This window comes from Zootoca vivipara, chromosome 1 (assembly GCF_965207765.1).
Source record: "Zootoca vivipara chromosome 1, rZooViv2.hap1.1, whole genome shotgun sequence".
NCBI classification, from domain to species: domain Eukaryota; kingdom Metazoa; phylum Chordata; class Lepidosauria; order Squamata; family Lacertidae; genus Zootoca; species Zootoca vivipara.
In genome coordinates, this window is record NC_142582.1 from 85,532,374 (window position 1) to 85,557,692 (window position 25,319).

At 40.6% G+C, this 25,319-nt stretch overlaps 1 protein-coding gene across 3 annotated transcripts in view; it reads right to left on the reverse strand.

Moving 5' to 3' along the window:
• Positions 1–25,319, reverse strand: part of AMBRA1 (autophagy and beclin 1 regulator 1) — a 147,748-nt gene that overhangs the window by 27,629 nt on the left and 94,800 nt on the right. For all 3 annotated transcript variants that reach the window (XM_035115335.3, XM_035115345.3, XM_088653921.1), the window contains exons 13-16: positions 24,163–24,273; positions 20,455–20,643; positions 19,266–19,420; positions 5,193–5,332 (exon numbers count right to left, since the gene is read on the reverse strand). In XM_035115335.3, coding sequence (XP_034971226.2) covers positions 5,193–5,332; positions 19,266–19,420; positions 20,455–20,643; positions 24,163–24,273 — 595 coding nt within the window. The remainder of the gene's footprint in view (positions 1–5,192; positions 5,333–19,265; positions 19,421–20,454; positions 20,644–24,162; positions 24,274–25,319) is intronic.

The window sequence follows — 25,319 nt, forward strand, 5'->3', positions numbered from 1 at the left end:
TCCAAAAGGCAAAATACCTGTTGCAATCTGACCCTCAAAGAGAAATAATAACATCCTAAGCTGCTTGTTGTGACCAATATGCAAAGCTCCTTTTGGATAAAACAACTTCATTCGCTCAGACAGACTCCACATTAATTACAGAATTGCTTTTGGGTGTTCACACTGTCTCCGACTGACATGTTCATATGGATTTATTTTGGTAACCTTTTGCAGCCTGGGGATGTGAGTAGAGTCCTTAAGAGAGGTAAAAGTGACCACTTGCATACTTGATCCTTGTTCATTCTGGCTCATTAGACTGGCTGAGGTTGGGAGCAGAGGAGACTCTGAATGACCGAGGTTCTTAATGCTCCATTGAGGGGGGGGGGTCTATTCATGTGGTGTAGAAAGCAGAGGCTGATCCAACTACTTATCAGTCGCAAATATGTCATTTTGGGAAGAGATATTCAAGCAAAATGTCATTTTCTTTTATATGTATCCATCCTCCAGCTCTTGCTTCATTTTCATAGTTTATTTTTGTATATTCACTTTCTTGGTCTTCTGGCCCTCTGTTAGTCATTACATCTCATTTCTAATTCTGTTTTCAATTTTTTTTGAAATAATAATAATAATAATAATAATAATAATAATAATAATAATAATATTTTGCTTATTATTCCTTCTTTATAGCATACATTACCACGTGATATTTGGTGAATTGAATCTTTCCCCTCACCTGTTTGCTAATGTATGACTAAGATGCTATTGTTTTAACTTTGGCATTTTCTTTCCAGTCTATTTTATTTCTGCCAAGTGCCTATTTGCATAGGTTATATCCTCTAATGCAGGGTTGGTTAAGTGGCGACCCTCCAGATAATTGTTGGGCTATAACTCCCAGCAACTGGACAACAACAGTTAGCGATGGTGGGAATTGTAGTCCTGCAACACTCACAGGGCCAAAGGTTCCTCACCCTTGCTCTAATGTGATCTTTAAAAAATTTGTTTTCTAGGTATTCAGTGAACAACATTACAACACCAACTTACAGCTGATCATAATTTAGAATATAAAAAATGTGAGTCACTAAAGCCCTCTCCAGGCATTCTTCATGTTGTGAAGGAAAAAAGGGGGCAAGGGGGCTAGCCATCCTGTAACTCTCCTGTCCACAGAGGCTCCCAGCTTCAGAAGTTCTCCCTCCAACTTGTGGAGGGTGATGAAACAGTAATGAGGAAAGAATTAGTGCACTCATCCCTGCTAACCCCACCTGCCACTCACATGTTTACCAAAAAACAAACAAACCTAAAGAGGGTTTGAGTTTTTCAGAAATTATTGCGAATTTGCCACAAGTGAATAGGCATTACACATTTTATTACCTAAGAAAGAGTTTTGAAAGCTGTTTTGTGTGACTTCATAGTATCTTGGGATAGATGCCTGTAAGAAACGGTCAATATATGCTCCAAATGTGTCCTTTGAATAAACTAACACAGTTTATCTGTACCATCAGGGGAGAAATCCTGGGAGGCTGGGATTTGGACAGCTTGAGAAACCTAGACTGCAGGAACGTGCCCACTTTCTGACAGCAGTAACAAAAGAGCTACTGAGAAAAGAAAAGAAAGAACTACATAGAAGGACTTCAGCTTGCCAAGGTGAAATAAGAATATTCTAAATACTTTAGGGAAAAGGTGAGCTAATAAAAACATCCATTCATTAGTGAAGAAAAGGAAAAAATGACTCAGGTGGCTTTATTTAGCAAAAACAAAAAAGCTAGAGCATCTTGGACAAATAAAGGGAAGAATTTTAATAACAAGAGTTGTCATCAAAAGGAGGTAATCAAATAAACCAAACTTGTATGGTCCCAGCTCCTGCCCACCTAGCAGTTCGAAAGCACATCAAAGTGCAAGTAGATAAATAGGGACCGCTCCGGCGGGAAGGTAAACGGCGTTTCCGTGCGCTGCTCTGGTTCGCCAGAAGCAGCTTTGTCATGCTGGCCACATGACCCGGAAGCTGTCTGCGGACAAACGCCAGCTCCCTTGGCCTATAGAGCGAGATGAGCGCCGCAACCCCAGAGTCGGACACGACTGGACCTGATGGTCAGGGGCCCCTTTACCTTTTACATAACACAAAGGAGAATATTAACAAAGCTGGTAAATGAAATGCATTGGTTTTACCTATTGATTCTGTCATTATATAAAACTGGAAGGATATTCAGAACCACATATGAATAATAACTCCATAAGGAAATGGCAGACAGAATTTGTCAACTGGCAGTCTCCTGGATCTTTTTAGAAAAGTAACCAAATAAGACAAATAAGAGAAAAAGAGATCCATTAACATCTAAAAGGAGAATGAATAACCAGAAAGATTTATATGTTTGTTTGTTTGTTTGTTTGGATATACAGATATGAAAGTATTGATATGTTAATATTATTAATATACACTACCAAGTACCAAATATACTCAGAGAAGTCCTTGGCATACTCAGAGAAAGCTGCTCAATATGTAACTATTGTATGTGGATGCTCTTCAGCACACTGAAATGATTTAAGATCCGCAAAGACTCCAGGGTTTTATATTCAACATGACAAGCAGACTGGACTGCTAAGTTTCCCATTTACTTCTACATTGAAAATATCTGAGCTGTCTAGCTACAAGCAATGAGCATCACATTAGTCAATACTTTAACATATCCCAGGGGTACAGAAAGCAGCAAGCAAAATAATTCACATACACACTGTACAAGAAGCTTGCAGCTATTAAATAAGCTGATCCTAAATCCATAAACATGTAGGAAAGGTACCACAGGAATGCAAAGGCAAAATTTCATTCTGTTAAATGCCTGTGTCCACTTTAATAAAAGTAATTATGCCATAAAATTCTCCCATTTTGTGTTCTGTCAGCAAAGACAAACATACTAATGCTTGGTCAAACCTTCTATTGTCATGGTAATTTTGAAAATAAGGATTCAATCTATGGGATCTCTAAGCAATTTGTTGAGTAGGATGGCTAACCTATCTCAGCTAAGATTGAGACCACTACAGAACCCCCATCTATCCTTCAACAGTCACCTTGGCCAAGAATGATTACACTTAAAAGGTAAACAATGCATCAGGGTCTCTAATGACTGGAAAGGCTGGCAGGTAAACGGTGTTAGGCACCAGACACACATGACAGCTAGATACATTGGGGCTATATACCCAAAACTAGGTGAAAAATAAGCTGCCCTCACACAATGATGGGTGGTTATGAAGAAATGAAGTGGCACAGAAAAGCAATCTCAGGATCATAGTATAATTGTATTTTAAATTACATTTTTTACATTTGTGCTTATGATAATTCTATATTCTATATCATGCATATTAATATAATGTTCAGATCACTGACACCAGCCCATAAGCTAGGATTATTCTTTTCAGCTTAGCCAACAACACATGGGGGAAATCCAATCTTTGGCTGAAAACTTTACAAACATGAAATAAATAATGATTACTCCTCTCTTTAGAGTCACTTCACGATAATTAGATATATTTCCTTACTGCCCTTCGGGGAATATATGTGCACATCTAAGTACAATTAGAGAACCATTTTTACTTAGTCTCCTGTTCACAAAACATCTTACAGATAGAAATAAAAGAGGGACCTGGTGCAAAGGACAGGCAAGGGTTCATTAAAAGGATGAGAGCCTTGGGCATTAATTTGGGGTACACCAAGCCTTGTTATTAGCTGTATATTAGCTGCTTCCACAAATGAGAGGGCATTTTCTGTGGTTGCAGCCTAACTTTGGAATAAACTAAGGAGGCACCCTGCCACCAACATTACAAATTTTTCACTGCTATTTGCCCATGCATTTTTGATTATTGATGGTTCTGAGGAATTGCATATTTTTATTCCATTTTGGGTTCACGAACAGTTGGACACGACTAAACAACTAAACAACAACAACATCATTCCATTTTTAAGCTTTTTGGGGTTTTATCTTGTATTTTGTTATTTGCCAGTTTTAAATTGTATCTTTATGCTGTGTGAATCTTATTCATACTTCTGTATGCTAACCTGGAGTCCTTGGTTAAAAAATATATATAATTCTAAATCAATATAACCACCAAGTAGCCCACACAGCAATAAACAAACAACTTTGACGCCACAATGTACAAGTTACAAATGGATTAATGAAGTTCTTTTAATCACACTCAATTCCTTTCCTTTCTCCCTCCCCCTCCCTCCCCCATGGTACTTCTTTTGTATATTTAGGCTATTGGAAGAAATCAACTTCCTGTGCAATCTCATACATTTTTCTATTAGACATTATGACAGAGGAAGCTAGATGTACAGCAGACATGTACATCGAGGCTTTGTTACATCGAACCATATTATCTATTATCTGACACCATAATATTGTACATTCCTCTTGCTAGCCAGTGATGAGAATGGATGGTGAGGAAATAAGGATTGTTGGTAACAGGACAGAGGGGGTAATTAAACATGTGACTGCTGTTTCCTACAGCAGCTGCATGTTTAGCATGAAGTTTTGTTTGGGTCATAGAAAACAGACATCCACACATGAGCAACAAATGTGATTCCAGATAAATGAATGTCAACTTTTCAAAGGTGCCATGAAAAAATGTGTTCAATGAAGACAGGTCAAACGAAATAAATGACTAACATGGTGACCCAAAATTTAGGGAACTTGGGGCGTGTGATTTGCATTGTACTGAATACTACATACATATTGGGGCTTCTTTCCTATTAGAAGTCATGTTTAAGCCCAGGGACAAAGATGTGAGAAAATATAGAAGCCTAAATGAACATTCCTCCAGTTAACTTACTCATTTACCATTTAAAAGCTGCTGCCTCTTAACAATCAAAGAAGAAAAGTTAATTTCATAGCTATATTATGAGTCACCTGGGTAAGAGAAGGGTACAGTATTATCAAATGCAAAAGGAAGAAAAAACAGGGTGGCTGACACAAGTTTTGGAAAGCTACGGTATATTATACCTGCTAGGTATATTATATTTGCTCAATGGTTCCTGCTTTTCATAGACTTCAAATATTCAAGTTAATATGAAGTTATGGTAATGTTAAAGGAGGAAACAAACACAATAGTTATCATGGGGGAAATTAATCACTGAAAGTTTCGTTATAATTGAGGATGAACTGCTGATAGAAAATTCCTACAAACTAAGGGTAAGAAGGCCCTCAGGCTCTAAACCAAGCACTTACTCCGGTCGGCAAATCACCAGGTCCCCCTTATTGGTGCCATATGCCAATCCCAAGCCTGGTTCAGGCAGCCAGCGAGCAGAATTTATGCTGACGTGTCTCCTTTGGTCAGCAGGCATTGGGTACAAGACGTTGAATACTCTCTGAAAGGGAAACACACACACACACATTAATGCTTCAAACAGGTAACAGCAAGTTACCAAAAGCCCAAAATTATCTTAGCAATTCAGGAACAAGGACAATAAATATTAAACAACCTGAATAAAAAGTTAACCAAACAGCAGTCTTTCTAGAATGGGGACAGGGACTGCAAGATGCCGTTGGGGTAAGAAGATGGGAAGAGCTGGATCAGGTTAATGGTCAAGCATCCTTTTTCTCACAGGGGCCAGCCATAAGTTAACCATGTGACATACTACTTGTATTGGGAAGTTTTTAATGTTTGATGCTTTATTATGTTTTATATATTCTGTAAGCTGTCCAGAGTGGCTGGAGAAACCCAGCCAGATGGGTGGGGTATAAATAACAACAACAACAACAACAACAACAACAACAACAACAACACATGTAGGATGCAGAACTTTAGTGATGTATGCAGTTCACTACTGCACAACAATGCAGAGGTTAGAATGCACCAGCAGAATGAGACAGCAGAGAATACAATACTGCTGGCCAGAAATAAGGAGAGGTGTTCAAAGCAATAGCAAATTGCAGTATAAGCATTGTGACAGTTGATATCCTATCTTGATGAACCCTCTCACCACTGCTTCCCATCCACCCTCTGATCCTCTAGGAATCTCTTTTGCAATATATCTTCTACTATACCTACCACGGTGAGCTTGTAGGTCAACATTTATTGTCTATAGAATTATAGCAACAACAATGACACATTGATAATGTTGCACACCAACAAAAGGCAACCCTACTAGAATATTAAGTGACTCTTCCCAAATGTTTCTGCCAAAAGAAATTCATCAGTGCTCTTTGGCCTTTTATTTTGCTCAGCAGAGTAAGAGTCATTCAGTGTCAATTGAGCTGCTGTCTAGTCCCTGGTGTTCTCTACAATACTTACACAATCTCAGCATATTTGCCCTATTCTTTTCTTCTTTTGACTAGGTAGTGAAGAATCCTATGTATACTGATAGCACCAGTTGCCATGGAGATTATGTTATGCACTCCAATTTTAATGGGGTTATGATAGCAGAAAGGCATTTATAAGAGCAAAGCAGCACTTATTCAGAAAGCAAGCATTGTTTGAAGTGTGATAGAATGAAAAGAACACACCCCATGATTATACTGCAAACCTATTTCATAAACAGTTTCTCCTGGGCAATTGCCTCTTGTTAAGGAACAGTAGCTAGCAGATCTGGTTTCCAAGGCTTTCCTCCACGTCTTGCATTTGCTATACTACACACTCACTGGCCTTGTTCACATGTCACCTAAACCATACTGAATGGATTTACTGTGATCATGTCTGTACAATCTGTGTTTATCCTCTTTGCTAGTATGAGGAAAAAGCAAACCATTGTTTTCAGTTTAGTGTTAAGCCTCAACCAGAGATGATGCTTTCTCAAGTTCCCAAAGCATGATCTGTAGCTAAGGTTGTGTCTCGTCTTACTGACTTAAGTTTTTGGGAGCAAAAGAATACATAATCCCTAACTGACTGTAACACTAAGTCAGGGATCATGGCTTATTTCCTCTGCAGGGAAGTGGGAAACAGATATACAGACTAGAAGAGCATTATCACAGTACATCAATAACTGTAGTTTACTCAAATATGCAAACTGGGTGTTTGTTGCACTGTTAATTGCTGTACACCTTCCTTCAATCGAAGACCTCAGGTTTCTCAAGAACATTTATCTGGGTTCATGCTTTAGGTTAGTGGCCTACTAACATATATAAACACCTACTCACAGGCTGGCATACTTAAATTTAACAACTGTGTTCCCTAACAGTATGCACGTTTTTAAAAAAAACACCAAACTGAATGATTTCACTTGCATGCATATAAAAGTTACCAACAACTTCTTATTTGCAGAGATGGGTTGAAGGGGTGCTTAACTTTCCTACTTTTCCCACATTACCAGCAGCATGATAGCAGCGCACACCCCACACCCTTACCCCCTCCCTCCCTTTCCCCATTGTGGCTTAATACACTCACTTTACTAATATAGGGATTGATAACTGCAATACTTCGTAAGACTATATCGTACACTCTTGCTATACTCCTGGTCACAAAACTATACAAAGTTTGTAACACACTTCAGAACTCCCAACCAGACTGATTTCGTAGTAAAACAGTATGGTATAATGAGCTCTAAGTGTTCCTGTCCATCTAGGTTTGACTAGCAGTCATGTTCCATGATGGCAGCTGAACTATCCTTCTCCTGTCCTAGCAGTCTGCTGGCGTTAAATGCAGGCAAAACAAATGCTTTCCGTGGAGCTATAAGGGAGTTGATGGGATAGAATAGCTGGTGACAAAGGCAGAAAGAAGAGAACAGTGATAGATGGCAGAGGACAGTGTGACATGGTCAGTGAAAGAGAAAATGAAGGGGCAAGTAAGTTGGAAATGGAACAACAATTCTCCATGTGCACTTTATGTGATAAGCTGGTTAAAGTATTCCACCAATGAGTTTGAAGCTTGGAGGCCATGGACAGTTTTTTCTCTCTTGTCCACTGTGCCTCCATGCACTAGTGCTTTTTGACACAGCAGTTGTCAGGGATGAGCCAGAGGTTTCAAGTTTCCCAGAGGGAGGGGGATACGTAGGCGTGGAAGAAGGAGGAGGTGTGTCGGAGGGGGATGAGGAGAGAGTTATTTAAGTCAGTCTAGACTAGAGGAACAGGCAGGGAGTGATATAGAGCCAGGAAATTCACAGGAGCAACTAAGGTTAAGTTCCAGTTCAGAATCGGGGTGGGAGGTGGGGTTTAAGCCAGCTCTCACGAGGCATGAGGAGGGGTGAAAGACAGAGCGAGAGGGTTCACCATTTTCTGGCTTGCTGGCAGGGCAAATGCAGACCTCAGCAGAGATCTGAACTGAGTGACTCTGATGAATTATCATTATGTGCTAATGACCGCTTGTAAATACTGTAAATAAAGACTATAAAATCTTGTGGTGATCGTGTGAAGAGAGGAAGCCCGTCAGCCCTGACAGCAGTCATAGTGCCACTAGAAATGTATGTCTCAGATTATTCCTAATAATCATTGTTATCACTTGCCACTTAAAGCAAAATTTGAAGGCAGGCACTGAAGTCTGTGAAGAGAAAGATATAGACTCGGGGGGGGGGGAGTGATGTTAGCAATAGAGTAAGCATTGGTCTTTTCTCCTAGCTGGAGAGAAATTTCAAATGCACTGTGCACTTCAGGATAGCTAAAAGTGGAACTATGCAGCCACGTATAGGTAATGGTGACCTCAAGATGTTTAAGAACAAGACACCATGACTCAGCTTTTTCAAAAATAGTACTTTCTGTTTTACACAGGCTAGAAATTTTCAGTTCTTTTCTTCATTTACTCATTCTGCTATGGACTTCTGCCCAGATGAATATATACCACTATGTCATCAATAAAGGACTGTCATTTTTTTTCCAGTAAAATGACCGTTTTTGCTAGCCTATTATAAGATTAGTGGCTGTTGGAACAATTTGCTAGAGATCAGCAGTAGCTTGGAGCAGAATCCTGTTTGGCTCAGTTCCTATTTCTATCTGAACTAGCTGCCAAATATTCATCCATCTCCTGTCATTCAATGGCAGGATCTTCAAGATTTCTGCTGCGTTTCCTCTTTGATCTGCCCTCCACCCCCGCAATGAACACAACCTATTGTCTAGGTTAATTCTATTTTCTAGATTCAATTGCTTTCCGATTTTAAGTTTCAGGAATTGCTTGTGCAATTGGGCTACTGGGAGAAACAGGCAAGAAAGTGAACCAATGAGACACTCAGTCACAAGCCAAGTACATTTCCCAGTGGAAGTTACATTGTGTGTCTGTTCCCCTGAAAACCAGTCCTTGTCAATTTCCTTCTAACTGCTTGCTAGTCAGTTAAAAATACCTCCTTAAATGATTATTTCCCTGCTCTTAAGAGATACCATGTGGTGCCTCCTAAAGCACCCTCAGAGATAGCTTAATGAGTGACTCAACAGTTGGCAGGTCAGCAATAAACTATGATTTTTAAAAAGTAGGACAAAAAAAACAACTACGGCAGTGCTTTAGCTGTATTTGTTGTGCAGTCCATACACATATTAGAGAATAAATGAGCACATAGCTCTATAGCATATATTCGTAAAACATTCTGAGCAACTATTAGCATTCTCGGGGCTGTGCCGTTTCAGTTGTTTTGGGCAAATAATGCACCCATCCATTTTATATTTGAAGTTGGCTTTGTCACATCTTATTGATTTTCTAAGGATTAATTTCAGACTGAAATCCACTTCATTCAAACCATGCTTCCTAAGGACAAAATGAATATACATTATACTGAAGGCTTGAATCTAGTTATAATTTCTTATGATACCTGGGCCACTTTCTTGGGATGCTCTAAATCCAGGACTCACTCTGGTGCTTAGGATGGTTAGCATGCCTATAAATTTGGACATAGCCTCCTAGCCAATGATTTGTGGAGTAGGGGCATCTGCTGAACAGGGTGTCTATCTGTCTGTCTGTCCTAAAGCCCCAGAAAGCTGTCTACTAGATTCAGCACCTCTCTCCAAAATCTTCCAGATGGACTACCTATGATTCAACATAAACAAGCCAACAGCCACAAATACGGAGTTTCTCAACGGTACCTTTCTCAATATGAATTTAGTTTCATTTGACTGCATTTAATAAGATTGATTAGTATCTTGTAAATGAGTAGTACCTCCATTACAGCAAAAAATTATACTAGAATTTCAAGCGGAATAAAGGCAAGTGTTCCTTGAAGCCTCATTATCTGTCTTCTTTCTCTCTTTCTTGCTTTAACTTATTCATAGATTCTGCCATCACCCCACTTCTTATAAACACAAAATAAAGGGGGGGATCTGTTTCACTATTCTTTCTTTGCGCAAATAAATTTGCTCCTTTTAAAACTCCTTTGAGATATAACAGGGTCCTTGTTGGGATTTAGAAGCTTTCTGCATTGGCATGGCACATAATTTAACCCATAGGCAGGACGATGGTGGTAAACAATGTTCAACTGGGTTTAAAAGCAGGGAATTTATTATGCTTTTCATGGTGCCCCCCAAAAAGCATGTGAGACCATATATGAATGCTTTCCCCAAGTGTTCTTCCAATCTGAACAAGCTGAAAGCAACCAGGGCTATGTACATTTAGGTTGCCTGAAAAATCTTCCCATTCTCCAGCACAGGGGTAGCAAACCTTTTTCAACCTGAGGGATGCATTTATGATCAGACAGCCTTCCATGGTCACATGCCAGTGGTTGGTGCAGCAAATGTATATCCACATGCATATACTGTACTCTCTTCTCTCTCTTTCTCAGATACACAGTCATACACACATAAACATGCAGGTAGACAAAAGTGCACACATAGTGTTTCCAGCCTTTTCTACCCCATTGCTAGGATGGTGGCAGCAGCTGGAAATGTTGGGGTGTTGTTGTTTTTTTACATTACACAGATCATTTTGTGCAAAGGGAACAGGCAACATATCTCCCCACCCTATCTCTAGCACCTTGAGCTCCTTAGAGGAAAATATAAATATACAGTATTGAGAAATTGTTCTTATTTTATTTTTAAGGGTGAGAAACATTCAGATTCTGAGACAATGTTATATGCAGGCTATTTCACAGGTGGCTAAGTGTTCATGGTCATTTCTTCCCAACTTTCTTCCTCCTGCTGTCTGCGTAGTTCTGATCAAATTACCTTAAGCTTGAGCATTTGTTGCAGCTTAGCTGTAGCAAATCCTCTTTTATTAATAGAAGAGAAAATTTTACATTCATTCCTCTTGGAAAATAAATAAATAAAAATAAACCAATTCTAAAAAATAAATTACAGCACTACAGAAATAATAATTATAGTAACTAATTCTTCAGTTCACTTCTGAATTTTCTCTAAGGATATACTATGAAAACATAGATCATCCTTCCTATATCACCTTCCTATGCAAATATCCGACTCTCAATATTAAGCAAACAGGATATTGTGCAAGGTATAAAGCAGCAGCTCTCCAAAGGTCTTTTACAGACCTGCTATCTGACCTTATTTTCATTAACTGGAGATGCAGGGAAGTGAAGCTGGGATGTTCTACATGCAAAGCATATAGTATATCATATACACTCAGGTAGTCCTATAAAATATACCATTGTATTCTAGCAGTTCGAAAGCACGTCAAAATGCAAGTAGATAAATAGGAACCGCTACAGCGGGAAGGTAAACGGCGTTTCCATGTGCTGCTCTGGTTCGCCAGAAGTGGCTTTGTCATGCTGGCCACATGACCTGGAAGCTATACGCCGGCTCCCTCGGCCAATAATGCGAGATGAGCGCGCAACCCCAGAGTCGGTCACGACTGGACCTAATGGTCAGGGGTCCCTTTACCTTTACCTATTCTAGAATAATCATGCTAGCTTGTGGCTGCAAGACACAGACTTATAGCACCTTACAGGATAGCACTTTTATAATTTAGACATATTAAGCTGCCTTAGGTTAGACCATTTGGTCCACCTAATTCACACTAATGGGAAGCAGTAGGGAAGCATCTCTGTGGTCTCAGGCAGAAAGAGACCTTTCCCTGCCCTGCTATGGCAGATGTCAAATATTGAAAATGGAACCTTCTGCGCACAGACCACATACTCTATGATAAAAGTCTCTCACACCGCCCAAATGATCATGGCATGCATTTCATAGGAAGGGGTTTACTATATCTCTTGATATGTGTCATTCTAAAATCCAGTTGCTTTCAGCGCTTGAAATGTTTTTGGGTTGAATTCAACACTGCACTATGTTGATCGTTCTGCAGGGCAAGCATTTCTGGGGGTTCTCCTGCCTCCCCCCCAGCCTGGACTTAAACTTGCGCAATGGTGCTCCCCTGCCCCCATTGTATATCAAAATGGGTTCTGGGGAGAGTTTTAAAAGAATCCACTACCCTGGAACAGCACACAGGGGGAGGAAAGAGGGGGCTGCTCCATTTGGCAAGCTGAAATGCTTGCTCTGAGGGAACAACTAGAAGGGCTTCACATTGAATTCCTCCCAAATACTTCACAAATTATTTTTCTTGCCTAGCTTTTCCTGAGCTACAATTGGGGAACACCCAACAACCACTGGCAAAACAGTTGTTGGGGCAGATCCTGAGCTCTCTTTGCCTCCCTGGGCCACTTTAACTGGTGGACAGGGTTGTCCTGACTGTCAAGTGACTCAACTTCAAAGGAAAGGATCAGCAGCACATTCCTTTGCAGCCTGGGCCTGAGTTCAAGCAGTCACTTCAAAGGAAAAAAAACCTTCCTTTGGTTTGATCTTAAGATGGACTTGTCTTTGGCACCAAACTTAAAAGGTGCCAAATGCAACTCCTACTTGCCAGGGAACAACTGGACGTGCATGTTAAGGCTCCCAACTGCACATTTTAAACTTCCACAAACCTGGTGTCACAGATGATATCAGGTGTGGGGCAAATAGGCATGGTTTGGTGAAAACAAACTGACAGGCCAAATTAGTTCCCCTGCCAGGCCAATTTGGCCTGTGGGCTGGAGGTTCCCCATTGCTACATTAAGTTAAAATACTTTAACCTGAATTGAATCAGGACATGGTGTTTGGCCTTTCAGATAAATTCAGTTCCAACAATAGAGTACATCTGTGCCAAGATTAGCTGCAAGTTTGACTTCCTATATTTATACCTCAACCCCTTTCAACGCTTCATGCAGGGAGCAATTTAAAGCCTATTACAACACACTAAAACTCTAACCTTCCTGCAAGCTTAACCCTAGTACTGAAATCCAGCCCCAAAGAATTACATCTTACAATATTTTTTTCTGAAAGATGCTCAGGATTCCGGCAATTTCAAAGGGAAGGAAGCTCTGTAACTGAGTACGGAAAACAGAAGAAGCAAACTAGTCCAAATCCCTCTTTGCACCCTGCCCGAATATAACAAAATATGGTCTCTCAGTTATCCCACCAACAGCCAACACATTTCAGACCTACATGACTTATTTCATGACTGTAGAATTTAAACCTCATAAAATACAAATAATGAATGTGCAATAGACCCAAAATCCCCCTACATGCCAAAACCACATTGTGGCCCCACCAAATGATTGGCTTACCTATTCAGGCTATAGTACCATGATCAACAAGCAAACATTTGAAAAACAACCTTAATTAATATTGCGGTTTTATTACAAAGCTTGAAAGTACACAGTTACATTCAAAACTCATCAGTTAAGAAGGTATGCCAATTATCAATTTATGCACTTTTATTGTTGAGCTCAAAGGTGATCATTAAAAAATAAACTGCAGTTTTATTGTGTTCCCAATTGTTTGTCAGGTCTTTGATTACAAAGTGACAGAGGGAAATTAATGAAGCAGGAAAAAAACTTCAGAGAAACACTTGATACCATGAAAACTAGAAACGTCATTCAAATTTCCCCGGACTTGAAACAGTCACAAACATGAGATTTTAATAAATGAGCCAACAAACAGAAACAGAGGTCCCTAAATTTGGAACCAATTGTATTTAACTTTTTAGTTCATCATACGTACAAAGAGGAAGAGGAACATTATATTAGTGGAAGTAAATACTCTTAACATTTTTAAAGAATAGACAGTACTAGGCTGGAAAAGACCAGAAGCCAAATGTATACTGGTAGTGGTGGGGAACTAATACAGTGGTACTTCGAGTTACAAACGCCTCAGGTTACAAACGCTTCAGGTTACAAACTCCGCTAACCTGTAAGTTACCTCGAGTTGAGAACTTTGCCCCAGGATGAGAACGGAAATTGTGTGCCAGCCGTGCAGCAGAGACCCCATTAGCGAAAGCACGCCTCTAGTTAAGAACAGTTTCAGGTTAAGAATGGACCTCCGGAACGAATTAAGTTCATAACTAGGAGTACCACTGTATGTTACTTCCTAATCAAATTCTCATGTAACCTTTAGAGCAAGAGATAAAGAACAAATCCACATTACCATTAGACTTGAAGGAGTTAGCATGAAGGTGCACACAACATTGTTTAAGTGTGGTTTCCCAAAGCATAATCAGGTATTACAGCAGATTAACTGGAGTTCCACAAGTATAGTCTGATTATCTGTTCAAAAAGGTCTGGAGGAAAGAATGAGCAGCACAACTTCCACAGTTACAGTGGTACCTTGGTTTAAGTACACAATTGGTTCCGGAAGTCTGTACTTAACCTGAAGCGTACTTAACCTGAAGCGAACTTTCCCATTGAAAGTAATGGAAAGTGGATTAATCCGTTCCAGACGGGTCCACGGAGTACTTAAACTGAAAGTATTCAAACCGAAGCGTACTTAAACCGAGGTATGACTGTAATTGTAAACTGGTGTGGGTATTAGTATGTGCATACTAATTAAATTTTTGAGACATGCCAGAAACAAGAAGCTCTCAAGAGAGATTGAAAGTGACCAATAAAATTGAATGCTAAACTCATAATAAAAATGAAACTAGATAAGAATCAATGAAAAAAACCTCAAAATGATAATTGAGGCTGAATACAACAGGTTATTTGAATAATTAATCTACGGGAATCATGCTCGTCACAGATCTACAAAGAGATTAATTTATAGTAAAGTCTGTGAAGACAATTTTCACTGAATAATCTTATCTTCAGGTTGCTCCTCTAAAATTATTCCACAATACGTGAGTTAGGATGTTAGGATCTTATCTATACTTACATGGAAAAGATCATAAGATTAATGAAATCAAATAGCTGGAAATGGGAAAGCTACTTCGAGGTTCAAATAACAGTCACAAGCAGCAGTTTCTTCCTTGGCAACAACACTGAGATCTGCCCCAGACTTTGTTAAATCATTAAGCGAGCATTTCTAAAGTACTAATTTCTCTGCATTTTTAACAGTTTGCAAACTTACAATAGAACCAAGAGTGAAATCTAAGCAGTTAACCAGAACGTAAGAAGCTGGTATGTTCTCTGCATTTCCCCAAAGAGCTAAATTTATGGTAGGAACAATGCTGCTAAAATAGATGAAAAGTTCAGAAGAGACATTGAGCACTAGGGAAAAACGTTTTTTCTTGCTTTATCAGTTATGCAATTCTAATTCTGGAATCTATTCCGAAATGTGCAGCTGCCAGCCAGCCGGAGGTCAGAACTAGACTGAGATTAAAATAGGGGTAATTTTTGGGAAACCACTGCAAAAGTAGACAAAGTATATATTTGTTGAGGAAGCACTGTTCCGAATTCTCTTTCTGCCTTCAGTGACTTCATCACATTCCTGACTGGCCAACATGACAAGTCCAGGAATCACTGTCCTTGCTTAAAATCAGCTTGTTTTCCACTCAATGGCAACAAGCTGGGCTCACCTTTTAACACTTTTAAGGATGGCTGAATGTGAGTTTTCCCCTCCGTAATTGATGCTGTAGTCTTTTAACCTTTCTGTTTTATTCTTTATTTTAAATATAATTATATGTTTATTTTTATTGTACCTTGTCCTTTGATTTTTTATGAACAGTGGGTAATAAATATTTATAACAAATTAACAGGATATAGTCAAATCTGGTTATGAAGCACTGTGAAATCATACACATGACTGATCAGGATCAGCCTGAAAAGGAGAAAAGCCAAAGCAATGGCTGATTTTGAGTAAGCAACAACCTGGTCCTCACATAATGCCACCCCAAGGTATGTCTTTGTGTGAATAAGGAGCATGCTAGTGCCCAGTTAAAAAAATCAGTCACTTCACTTCTCTCCTCCTTCTCCTGTGCTACCCAAACCTAAACCACAGTTTGGCTGAGTGTTACGTTCAAACTCAGGCTTCTCATTTGTCTTAATCCAAACAAGCCACAAACTTTAACCAAAGTTTGGTTCTTATATCATTTTGTGGGGGGTGGGGGAAAAGGACAAGAAACTTGGGTTCAAACATAACATTAAACTTGGCTTAGCATTATGTGTGAATGAGGCCACTGACAGAAAGGGCTCTTCCTTTCTCTCTCAAAAAAAGTGAACACTAAATAACTAAGATGTTTCAGGAACTATTTCAGTCCACCCCCTACCAGGGTCTTTGTTGTTGTTGTTTAGTTGTTTAGTCGTGTCCGACTCTTCGTGACCCCATGGACCATAGCACGCCAGGCACTCCTGTCTTGCACTGCCTCCCGCAGTTTGGTCAAACTCATGTTCGTAGCTTCGAGAACACTGTCCAACCATCTCGTCCTCTGTCGTCCCCTTCTCCTAGTGCCCTCAATCTTTCCCAACATCAGGGTCTTTTCCAGGGAGTCTTCTCTTCTCATGAGGTGGCCAAAGTATTGGAGCCTAAGCTTCACGATCTGTCCTTCCAGTGAGCACTCAGGGCTGATTTCCTTAAGAATGGATAGGTTTGATCTTCTTGCAGTCCATGGGACTCTCAAGAGGGTCTTTATTTAATCTAAATGGGTTAAATTTCCTTTCCCAGGTTGCAATCTGTTCTCTTCTGGTTTTTCAGGGACTGGTGATGAACACTTGATTTAGGCAAGTCTTTAGTTCGGAATAATGCCACACATCCGAAGCAATATGTACCGTATTTTTCTGTGTATTGGACGCCCCCATGTATAGGATGCCCCCTATTTTGGGGGACTCCAAATTAAGAAAATGGTGGGAAATTGCCCTGACTTGTTGAATTTTTGGGGGGGGGGATTGCCCAGGGGCTAACAGCCCTACGCATCTAACAGGCTGCCTATCAGCTGTTCCCTTGCTGGCAACTGTCTGTAGGGCGGGCAGAGTGGGAGGAGTCAAGCAGACTGAGAATGCCCCACGGGAAAGGCACGTTGGGAAGAGATATCTTCGATTGCCGCGCCCAACTGGAGAGGCAGCGCCTTTCCTGCGGGGCATTCTCAATCTGCTTGCCTCCTCCCACTCTGCCCACCCTAACTGTTTTTGTGTGCAGGGGAATATACTGTGTATATACAAGCATTAACACACAACATTCTTATTCTTTCTCAACTTATCTTTGAGGAGTCACTTGTATATTCCTGGAGACGCTGTTTAATCCCCAGGTCAAAATGATAATGCATGCCTGGGCTGATTAACCCATAAATAATATAGGAAACTTTGTTCAGAATAGCATTTTAAAAGTTCAGGCAATTCCCAATTTAATCAATTGGTCTGTTCAGAGAAGAGCTGTAGTTAGATTTACAGCTTCCTTTATCTAAAGAGCTCAGGGCAAGTAGCAATTATATTGAGATGTGGTTCCCTGACACTGAAGGGCTCACAATCTATGTTTACTGGTTCCCAGATGATGAAAGCAACATTGGTTGCAAATAGGAAATCTTAAAGCAGATAATACCCTTCTAATTTATGTTCGGACTAAATAAATATTATTCATTTATAAATCACATTATATATTCAGAAGTGGATTTTTTTCTATTTTACTGAAGGATAACTAAGGCTGAATGATAATGATTTATCAAATGCCATTGAGTAATCCATGGTCAAGATGGATTCCTTGCTCTATAATTGCCCCCATTCAGACTGGACCAAGCAGACCACTGGTATAACGAGACACAGAGCATTACCATTAGATAAAACTAATGGCCCTACAATATGGTCTGAAGGCAAATGAGACCACTACCTTGCTGAAGCTATGCAGGACTTTGTGTGGCCAGTGCCTGGATGGGCTACTACTTTGGAACAACATATACACACCACCTTGGGTTCCATGATGGAAGCAAGACAAGAAATAAATACTTAACAAACAAACATCATCAAATGCTTACCTGGTAACCTACACATTTTCAAGTTATATAGCCTTTTAATGCTATTTGGTTTAGAAAACTCTTTTTTCCACAGTGGTACCTACTATCAGAGGCATAACATGTGGGGTGCCGTGGGTGCCGTGGTCCTGGGCACAATTTTGAGAGGGGGAAGAAACAGGCATCCCCACCGCAGGCTTCTTCATCTGAGCCTGGCTCTGTGCCAAAGGAGCTGCGCTTTGGCTGCTGAGCTGCCAAGTATCCAGTTTTTCACGGGATACCCCCAGATTTTAATCTGTTTCCCTCTGTTCTCCCGAATGGATAAAAATCCCGGAAATCCCCCGGATTTCCTACTTGCCAGGGAGCCTCCATTTTGGGTGCCGCTCTTCCGATGTGTGGGCACCGGAAATCGAGCAGCGCCAGCACTGGAAATCGCTTCTATGCATGCCTGGTGGCCAAGATGGCCACCACCATGCGGCCACCACCAAGATGACCACCGAGCATGCGTAGAAGAGACTTCCAGTGCCGCTCTGCCTGATTTCCGGTGCCCACACATGGGAAGAGTGGCCCTGGAAGTTGCTTCTACGCAACTTCCGGTGCCGCGCCGCTGCTGATCCCACATTTTTCAGCGGGAGACTTGGCAGCTATGTTTGGCTCTGGTGCTTATGCCTGGCACAGCTCCGCCTCCGGGTGAGGCCTGACCCAGGAGAGGAGAGCAGGCACACCTCATGTCTGATGGCAGCAGCTCTGCCGCTAGGTCACTTCTGACCCGGCGGTGGAGAACATCCTACCTTGGCCGCGGCGAGGCACGTCCAGCTGCAGCAGCACTGCCTCCCCCTGACCCGGCGGTGGAGAGCAGGGGGAGAGTGGGTGGCAAAGCTGCTGTCTGCTTTCCTCGGCCGTGGCCTGGCTGCAGAAGCTCCGCTGCGGGGTCAAGCCTAACCTGGTGGCAAAGAGTAGGAGGAGAGTGGGCAGCAGCTTCCCCGCCCCTCTCCTAACCCTGAGCTGTGGCACGTGGAAGGCGCCCTCCATACCCCACCCCTTGCTCCAGGCAGCTCCGCCGCTGCATATTATGTGGAACTAAGACACTGGACAGTGAAAACTAAAAACATAACTAAGGCTGGGATCCACTGCCTTACACAACATAGTAGTATTTGCTTCCACGTAAACATGCCTAGTTGTAAGACAATGAAACAATAACACAGACATGGCGATAAATAGCTGGAGAAGCAAAGAAATAGTGTACTACTTACCCTCATTGAGGTCTCTCCGCCATGTGGCTGCTGCAGCCTGAAGACCTGAGCCACCATATGTTCTGTGGAAGGGTGCAAGAGGATGCGACGGGATGCCAGTCCTACCATGACATACCTGCCCATTGGGGACAGGCTCACAGAAATAGCATTGGGACCTAGAGATAAACAGAAATACATATTTGCTTTCTTCACTTAGGAACCTGTGTGATGATTTCCACCTTCCTTCATGTCAATTTCTGCAACTGGGGCTGTAACAAATTCACTCTATGAATCCTTGTAAAAACAACCATACAAGATTAACAGTTGATAATCTGCAAGGAGCTTATTTTTTATTGCAGAACCATTAAAGACAAAAGAAATAGAAAACAAAAAGGCAAAAAATACAGGGAGGGGAGGAAAACCCAGCAGCTCACATTAACAAAACATTTAAACATAAATACATCCACCTTAGTTTATACGCGAAGTTCAATGAATGCTGTCCAAATATGTATCCGAGCAAAGTCGGTGTTTATAGAAAGTACACTAAAATGTACAAAGGGTATTAAGGTCATCAATACATTGCATTAGAGGTGGCAGATATTTATCCTTCCAGACTCATAATACAAGTCTCTTAGTGATCATTAGGGCATATAAGATCCATTCTTGCCATCCTTTTGTTGATCCCCATACTAGAGGAATATAATTTAGAAGTACATAAACACCTACAAATTTCAAGGATTTTGCCAATACAAAATTGGAGGTGACTACAACTTCAGAACTCGCCACCCTCAATTTCCTCCTACAGGATCACAACATGTGTCTCAACATTGCATTTCCAGCACCTATCTGAATTAGACAATGCCTTTTTGCAGAATCAATCTCAATTTTAAATCTAAAGAAACATTTTATATGGACTCTAAAGCAATCTCCCATTGTTTAGGTAGAGCATATTCCGGTTCACAGAAAGCCAGGGCTTGCGGTTTGTTGTTCTGAACTTCAGGAAAGGTCTAGAGAAACAGAAGTGATTCAGTAGTATGTACTCGTGCTCAAGGTAGGTCATGGTTTATGGTTTGCTGTGATGTATGAAATCTACTTTTTTATCAGTTTGATCTCGGGAACATGACATTTTCATTTTGAAGTGTATCCAAGTATTAAAACCCTGACTCCCCACCCCCACCCCAAACCACTTGACCCATCAATGAGCTCTTACCAAATCGCTTTGTGTACAGCATCTCGCCCAAGTTATGTGGTGCTAGGGAATATACTGCCAGTATTCCCTCATCAGGAAAGCCCCGTTGACTACTAGGAATGAAGGCTGCCAGGAGCTGCCCGTCTGCAGAAATATCACAACTGGCATCATTGTATATCTTGCAGTTCTGAACAAGCACATTCACAGAGGCTGAAAAAGAAAAAAGAAGGATCAATAATTTCAGCTGGAAATAAGGGAGAATAGAAAATCCACCCATAAAAAAACACTGCATTTTATACAAAAAAAAAAAACTGTGGAACATGGGCTTTCCTAAAGCTGTTCAGAGGCATTACTTGTCTTGCTGGATTACAATATCTCTCAAGAAGAAGATGGCAAACGTGAGGAATGGAGATCCATGCACTCTTAGAACCAAGCATGAATGAAGCACTTTGGTCCCTGAGAAATAGCTGTTCACAAAGCTGAAAATTAAAAGCATTAGATCTGACAATAATAATATAAAAGCATTTCTTGCCTCGTTACTCTCCTTATAGTATTGCATAATACCAATTGCAGTCGTTGCTATGACAATGCAATGAAGGGCAGAATGATGACAAATTGGCACATTTAAGAATTTGTGGGCATCTGTGACCAATGCAGGAGAAGCCAAGAAATTCTTTTGGTAGTATTGGAATTACATACGTAGGTAGTAAATGAACATACTAACATGTTATGTGAGAAAGCCCGTTTTGGTACCACCGCATACAGGTTTGTCATGTCTCTTAAGTTAAACACACTCATTTCTTTCTCCTTCAACATCCAAACCTCAGCCAATTGCTGCCACTTTTACCTAGCGATGTCTGTGAACTTCTCCAAGTTCAGGCTCAGAGAATAACATTAGGGATTTGAAAAACCTAACTGAAATGAGTATTACAACCCTCTAAAGTCTTCTGCACCCCATGGCCATCTCCACCAGTGCTCACCCTTCAGAAAATCTACTCTCCTCTTCTCTTGCAAGTGATAGGGAAGAGAATAAGTGGTGAACACACACGGGGATTTCTGCCATTCCCACCACTACCACTCCTCACAGTTACCCTGACGTGCTGATTGAGACATAAAGCCCAGGGGATTGTGGGAGCTATGTTCATTTCTAATTGGGTTGTTTTCAATCTGTTGTATGGTGCATTAGCAGGAGACACATTTATCAAATAACCACTATTGATTCTCAATTAAACCTTGACTTATGTTAACATGAGAGACAGGATTTCTAGCTACTAGTTGAATGATGGCCTCAAAGTAGCATTAGCTACATGTTCACCACTTAAAACTTAATATGGTGCACATGCAACCAATCATGTGTAACACTGACCACCTTAATATCTTAGAAGGCATGGACTGCACTATGTTTATTGGAATTGGAGTCAAAATCCAAATTCTGAAATTGCCAATTCCCCTCCCCCATCCTGAAAGCCTTAAGAGAATTTAAAAGGCTTTAATTTAAACTGCTCCATGGAAGACAAGATCACATATTCAACTCATCTGACTAAGAATCCCATGTTAAAGGGAAAGGACATATACTATTCACTCCAGTGTTAGGAAAATAAGCACATGATAGGATGACATTTTATGATATGGCTGCTAAATAGATACATGTTTCTCTTCTCAAAAGAGGTCTGTTTTATTTATACCAAAATCCATTCTCACTCTGTTCAAGCCTATATCTAGCTTTCCTGAATTCAGAAAGCATGAATCTAGCAGTCATGATTAGCTGTGAGTCACATCAGCTTTTTAAAGTCTACGACTTGAGTCTTCTGACAGCCGCTCCTATTACAAAGCTGCTGTGACATATGCTAATTTTTCAGCAAGATTACTGCCACCAAATTGTAAGTGTCCATGAAGGTGAACCTCTGTGCTGCTATTCCGTACCTGCTACTTTTAGTGCAATTATTATTTTACTTTATCTGTTTCATAAAATCTATATACCACTTGATTGTAAAACAACAAGAACAACCCTCAATTATGAAATAAAACACATTTTGCGTACTTGTTAGAGGCCGCACTTTTTCTGGTTTGTCTCCTGTTTTATACTAAGATTTTCTAGAGGTACTGCTGTTAACTGACTTCTGAAGTTCTTGCCTACTGATACATCAGGCAGACACCTCCACTGTACTCTTTTCAAAGCCTGCTAAAAACATTTTTGCTTAGGGAAGCATATCCAGACATGGAGAATGTTGACATGTGCTTTAATCTGGTTTTCAGTTTATCACTGGTTTGTAATTATTTTTTGAATGTTTTTAATAGTTATTCTTTTATTGATAGTTTTATTGTTTTATTCTTTTTACCAGCAGGGAACAGCAGGCAGCAGGATTTAATCTCCACACACCAACCTTTGAGCAGAAATTAAAGTCCTTTGCCTTTTTCTTTAAATTGGGGGAAGGGAGGGAGCTGGCATTGGAGTTGACACCACTGCTGCCACCTGCTTAAAGGAGCAGCAATGTAAAACACCATTTGAAACAGGAACTTCCTAGAAGGCAGAGTGGTGATGGGAGGCTGCTTCAAAGGATGTTTTACTGTTTTAAAACAATTATCTCACTTCCATTGCAAGCATGCAGTTAAAACACTCTTCCAGAGGAGAGGATGTTTCAAAAGGTGCTTTGCTAAGCCATGGAAGGAATTTTGACAAGATCAAACCCATGAAGCCAAAAAAGTTCCCCACCTGTCATCTAGTAACCAGATTAGGGTTAAACCTCTACACCCAGCTCAGCACTTCATTGGGGATGCAAATCACCCCACATCCTCAGCCATCAAATGGATCATTTCATGAGCAGGGAGGAAGTGATGAGATCCTCCTCATCTGATTTACATGGATCCGCTGAGGAGTGGGGAGTGTCAGTGTGGTGGTGCAGCAGTATGTGGCTCCCAAAGACAGGGAGCAAGCACACTGCCAAGTCTTCTGCTGAGTCAATTTCCTTAAATGACACAAACTATTGGCTTTATTTGCCTTCAGCAACACTGCAGTTTAATCAAAGTTGACTGGATAAATTGCATCATGGCATCATGATGTCAGCATTAATCCCCGACTAGCTGTTATTACTTGGGGGGGGGGGGGTTGACCCCTTTGGCACCAAATGGTACTAGAGCAGCAGCAGCAGCTCAATGTTGTGGCCAATGCATTAAATACAGAATATGCCAGGTTCAAATCCTGGTATTTCCAGAGGGCCGAGAAAAAAATCCCATCTGAAATGTTGGCCAGCTGCTGCCAGTCAATATACACATCACTAGATAGACTAGTGGTCTGACTTGGTACAAGCGCATACACTTTTTTTATAAAAAAACTGCTAGTTGCACCACAGGCACCCAGCTGAAGTTGTGATTATACCCCACGGGCATCAAGTGCACTGATCACTGAGGTAAAAAACAAAATGAAGAACTCCAAGACTGCACGGAGATCATGAGGAAGAACTACAGCTTGCTGCCAAGTGCTGTGTAAAGGTGAGCTGCCTAAAGCTTGAGTGGTGTTTTACAATCTGCAGAAGCTGCCCTCTCACCTTAACATGTTCAAGAGGAGAATTTGTCAAAATTCTATTCAAAATCCAGTTAACAATTGAAATTATAAAGGATTATGTATGCTATGTCTCTATGAACAATGGGTTTGTCATTGGCAGAATGGCAATCTCCCTCTCCTCCTGCTTCACAAGTTGCCTTTGCAATTCAGCTCCCTTTCCAGCTTACCATTGCTTATTTCAGGTAAGTCAAATTTGGTGAAATCCCACCACTGAAGCCGGTAGGTGGTGTTGGCAATATTACTCGCTACAGCAGACTGCCCATCTCCAATCACCGCCCCTAGGGACAAAACGAAAAGAAGATTAGTGAAGCTGAGCGATTGATTTAGTAAACAAAGCAATCAAAACACACCAGCTGGAAGGGATGAAGTCTTCAGAGTCCAAAGGTTTTTTGACTCCTTAGCAAAATCAAAGAAGCAAGTCAGAGGATGCATGAAAGCCAAAGAAATAAGAAAGATGCATCTAAAAAGCCAGTCAAATGATAACATCATTAGGAAACTTTAAATGGTAAACAACAATAAATCATCAGGACTACAGAGTTGTATTCACCCTGGAATTGTGAAAAATACTGAAAAATTGCAAAAACCAGTAACTATAATACATAACCTTGCACTAAGATGAAGATAACATGTCAGTGAATTTATTTTATTTAAATAATTTATAAAATAAAAAATCTAATACAGCATCAATACAAAAAAACACATTAAATCCATCTGTAAAGCCAACAGAAGCAATATCCAAGAATGTTACCCAGACAAAAACCCAGGCTAAAGAACAAATTATTGGTGCCATCCAAGTTTCTACAGGGCATGTATTCCAAAGTCTTTTATTTTTATTGTTTCATAGCACAATCAATCTGTGCCTGTGCCAATATGCTGCTGTGTTATGATCCAAGCATATATTCACTCTAAAAGGTTCCTCCCTGACACAGACTGCCATCTAAGCCAGCCAATATCTCTGCCATCTTGGAAACTTCAAGGTTCCAACAGTGTCATCCCTAGTGCCAAGGAAGCATAACTTTCTAAGTTTTCTGTCCATACAGATACACTACCTAATGCTTTAACCTAGAATGGTCAAAATAGGCAAAAATACATGGGCAAAAATAGTCAGGTCTCTGTCTTCAAGGAGTTTACAATCTAAAATAAGACAATGGGGAATGCAAAAGGTGTAAGAGTCAAGTGTTGAGAAGAATATGGGAAAAGATAGTTACATTTATTTTTCAAAGATCGGTTGCAGCTGAAAATAAACATAAATGTGATAAAGCTAAAGGCGATGTGGAAAAGGAGAATTTTGAGGCGAGGAGAAGAGGCAGTGCCATGTCTGTCA